This window comes from Amblyomma mixtum, chromosome 9, assembly GCF_055824585.1.
Source record: "Amblyomma mixtum isolate Tamu chromosome 9, ASM5582458v1, whole genome shotgun sequence".
NCBI classification, from domain to species: domain Eukaryota; kingdom Metazoa; phylum Arthropoda; class Arachnida; order Ixodida; family Ixodidae; genus Amblyomma; species Amblyomma mixtum.
The window spans coordinates 54,702,003-54,706,358 of NC_143020.1; the positions used below are offsets into that span (position 1 = coordinate 54,702,003).

The following is a 4,356-nucleotide window of genomic DNA, read 5'->3' on the forward strand; positions in this document are numbered from 1 at the left end:
CCGGACCAGGACGAATTTTTGTTTACGAAGTTCCTGAGAAAGCTGTATAGCTTTCCTTTGTAGCCGTATGGATGCGCTTGGGTGGATGCCAATGAGTAATTACTCCCTTAAAGACTTTGTAGGAGGCTGTGCGAAAGAGTAAACTTTCCATTTGTCCAGAGATTCCTATAGCTAGCTGCAAGCTGCGACTGTGCAAGTTTTTTGCGTTCTGTTTGCAACGTTTCCAAGAGTAGTTCACTCGATTCTGCTCAACTCGGGATGTGAAGACTATGAAAGCATGGCAATGGTAAGGGCCACCGGGACACTGAGACAGGACAACATGGTAAACATAACGGGGAGCGTGATCCCCAGACAATGTGTATTTACACCCGTTAGGAATACATTCGGCATCGCGTCCGTCTTCTCTTCGACTTAGATGGGAGGCGCAAGTCGCTGAAGATCTCCGCGGAGCTGGACGTTGCACGGCTTTGACTGGGCGCCTCTTCATTCTGCGAGGAAGAATAAAAGGAAAGATCAGAGATCGGCATGTATTCGCTTCTCAGAAGTTTGGAAGCATGAGTGAAATGCGCTTTCAATGAATAATAATGGTTCATTTTATTCTTGCTTCCCTCAAGTTATAAAATAAACAGCCAAATTATCGACCACGTCTTTTTCTCATCCGATTAACTATTGAGGTTAGGCTTTCTGGATCTTTAACAGTAAGTAAGCGCTGTAAAGTTTTCTATTGCATGATATCAGCAACAGATGAAATCCGCTTCATGAACCTCTCTGTGTGTGAAATACATTTGTACGATCGCAACTGCAAGAAAAAATGTTTAACATTTTTTGATGTAGAACTGAAAGTATTCAAACGTTTCATGTTTTTAAGGAGTACCAAGGAAAATATCTGGATCTGGTTTCAGTCAGATGAAGCAATACACTGATTCAACCAACATTTTAAAGAAGATCTGTTTGTCGTCACAGCTGAGTTTTCTTAAAGACACGATTCACTGCATGCCTTTTAAAAAGCACGCTGCTGTAATAACGACAGGGAAAGAAGCGATGATAGGAGTATAACCGGCCATTACGACGTTGTCTACCTTCTCACACGTTTGCGCAATATACCTGCAATTGCCTTACTGTGTCTGCGTACTTCCTTATTACCCTTTGTTTCACATAAGCGTGGTGATTCGGCGCGCTCCATCACTTTTATTTCTTCAGGCTTGAGTGTCATAAATGTGCTGGGTAGCAATCTTTCTCCGGTTCTCCCCATTAAAACTGCTCATGAGATAGAAAGAGGCCTCTTCGAACAAGTTCCAACTATTCCGGCCTTGCGCCGTGAGCGGCGGCTTGTTCAGAGAAACATTGGTCGTTGTCGAACATGTTTCTTCCTGATCGGTTAATGTTGACTCAGAAAGAATAATTTTTCCCTTATTGTCAGCTCTGCGAGTTATAGGTGTTCAAGCTCATAAATTAAATCTCTATAATTTCTTCTAAACCGTATTAAAATCACATTTTGCTCCAAATCCGCACATATGTTTTTCGGTCTCATAATGCTAAAGCTACGATTTTCCTTACCGTCGCTTGTTTCCCAGCCATTACAAACACGGCTAGCCCTTATGATAGCTCCATGCTGTTATCCACGTCCGTCAGAAAGGAAAACCTGGAAGGAACACCGTACCTGTATCAGGTTAGAAATCTGGTGGGTTCCTATTTGTGGTGCTTGACGAGCAGGAGCTTGCCGACGACACCACCACCGGCACCTCCGTAGCCGCCGGCACCGCCGCCGTAGCCGCCGTATCCGCCGCCGCCGTAGCCGCCGAGGCCTCCGGCTCCGTAACCTCCGGCTCCGAGACCTCCTCCGAGACCGCCAGCGCCGAGGCCTCCAACGCCAGCACCTCCGCCGACACCTCCGAGGCCGGAGTGAGCGACGATGGCGCCTCCGCCGTGGACCTGGGACACGTGGTGCACGGTCCTGACCAGGAACGCCGGTCCGGCCACGGCCTTGCTGGCACCCGCCGCACCGCCGCTCAGCAGGACGACGCTGCTGCCGACACCGACGCCAGCACCTCCGCCAACGCCTCCTCCAAGTCCGCCTCCCAGGCCACCTCCCAGGCCACCTCCAAGACCACCACCGAAGCCTCCTCCTCCGTAGCCGCCCAGGCCTCCGCCATAGCCACCGCCGCCGAGACCACCGGCACCTCCGCCGACGAATCCGCTAAGGGCGCTGCCCAGCAGGGCGCTCAGGAAGAGGGTGCAGATCTGTAACGCGAACGCAACGCATAGCTCCTTGTGAGAGGGCAGTGCAGCATTCTGCGCTGCTTGAGGCAAGATTATATCCCTGAAACTTCCCGTTAATATCATCAAATAGGTTTTGTTCTCAAAACAGGCATAAACTTTTGTTGGTTGGTTATGGAATGAACTAAAACTATCGCGATGCCGCGAGCACAGCAAAAGTCGAGGGACAGGCGCACGATGGCTACACACAACAATGCATCTCGAGACCGAGAGTTAAGATAGGCGATTCTGGTGTCGGATATTTGCACGTGATCATTCCGTATGCCTAACATACATCCTTAGCATGACAGGTTGGGTATAAGTAGCTTGGCTAAATAGCGAGCAATTACATCGATGGCCCGCTGCCGCGGCAAATACAGGACTGAAGTGCCGCAACGACAATATTTTCTCCGTAACTAATATTCGTTAAAAAAACAACTAAAATACTCGTCCAAATATTGTGGTTAACAGCATTCCCATTTTTTAGAACAGAAGCTACATATTGAGGACATGATGCAATGACGAATGTTTGATAAAACTTGAAAGCGATGAGGCATTATTAACTGTCCATTTCGTAGTGTTCGGAGGTTGGTTCGTTATTTTCGCGCTGATCATACAGAGCTTAAATCCGTAGGGGCCATACGTTTCAAGCACAACTGAGCAACCCACCCGCTTGGGTCGTATTACTTAGAACCCTGAAGTCCTCTGGCAGAGGCTGGGCATGCGGTTTGACTCTGTACGCAATCGCTGGCCAGAGGCAATATGCGTAGAAGCAATGGTAAATACACGTTCACGCTTAAATGAGGAAGAACTTTACGTTTCAGGCAGCAGTGCTGAATTTTAATTTAGGCTAGTGGAGGACAAAACTGGGGTTCCATTTACCGCCTTCTGATGATGCGCAATTTCTTTGTTATGGTGCAAGTTCAGACTCCAGGAGTGTCTTCAAACGGTTCCTGTTGTCCGTTTCTGACAATTTCGATGTTGTGACTCTTTTAAAGCCAAAACTCAGGTGTCTATACCAAAAACGCTACTTCTCTCTTTCCATTAAAACAGTGCTACTTGAACCTGTGTCTTTTAATATATTCTATATTCGGGATACAACGTTCTGAATCTATCACATCTCGCAGTGGCACTATTCCGAAATATCCCAGGAATTCCGCAATACTTTACGAATATTTATAGGGCTTAAAAGAGCAGAATTATAACCGGAAGCGCATGAGGCATAGCTTATTCCCACTTGTTGACTGTCTAAAAGACTAACATGCCCTCATTGGGCATTTGAACAACGGTTGAAGATTTCTTGGTAAATACTTCGACGTGGCATTATCCCCCTGTTCGGTTTCTTATAGGCGATTATATTATGAGGACGTAGGCTACGGATGAAGGGTGATTTCCGCGTGGATTCAAATTCGAGCTAAGCCGTTGGGTATAGACAGAGCCCAAGACCGTATACGTCGACCACCGAGCCGCTCTCGGGCACCTGGAGAGCCGGTCTCGCAGGTCCTTACCAGGTTGTTCATGGTGGCTGCTTGGGGCTGGCTTCTTGCTCGAGCACAAGAGAGCTTTGGGGGAGACTGTGTCCTCTCGCTGGCGGCGCACTGGCTTTTATACTCTGACCCGCACCCCTGGTGGGGCTGTCTGGCCTACGTCACATGCGCCGAGTTGTGTGTGAGCACGCACTGCGTGGGACCTGCGCCCTCAGCCTCTCCGCAGCCGCATCACTTCCGACGGCTCTCTCTCTCTCTCCCCCGTTCCTGGACACCTCAGGAGAGAAGGATCTGGAGGAGGAGGCAGATCACCTGCAGAGGACCATCCCGCAAGCTTCCTCACGCTGTGCGAAGCGGCAGCCCAGCTGTAAGCCTGGAAGAAATAAAACGCGACGCGTTTCGCACACGGCCCTCGCTTATCTAGATCTAAAATTCTAGTCAGACCATCGAGAAAGTGTAACGGCAGAACGCGAAGCCCGCACCGAAGACCTCCGTTACACAGCGCGGAGGGGAGGGGGAGGGGAGGATCCTCTACCTCTCCGGTCGCTCCGCAACCACTGCTCCTCTGTCCTGGATCGGAAGCGCGGTCACTTTCTCCTTCTCACTTCCGCCG

At 49.5% G+C, this 4,356-nt stretch overlaps 1 protein-coding gene across 1 annotated transcript; it reads right to left on the minus strand.

Moving 5' to 3' along the window:
* Window positions 1–350: 350 nt before the first annotated feature.
* Window positions 351–3,890, minus strand: LOC149329082 (uncharacterized). Its single transcript, XM_089562105.1, has 3 exons — window positions 3,765–3,890; window positions 1,661–2,241; window positions 351–488 (listed from the first exon to the last, which is right to left on the minus strand). Exons 1-2 carry the CDS (start codon window positions 3,774–3,776, stop codon window positions 1,690–1,692), a joined length of 564 nt encoding a protein of 187 aa, XP_089418231.1. The 5' UTR covers window positions 3,777–3,890; the 3' UTR covers window positions 351–488; window positions 1,661–1,689.
* Between the last annotated feature and the right edge of the window lie 466 nt (window positions 3,891–4,356).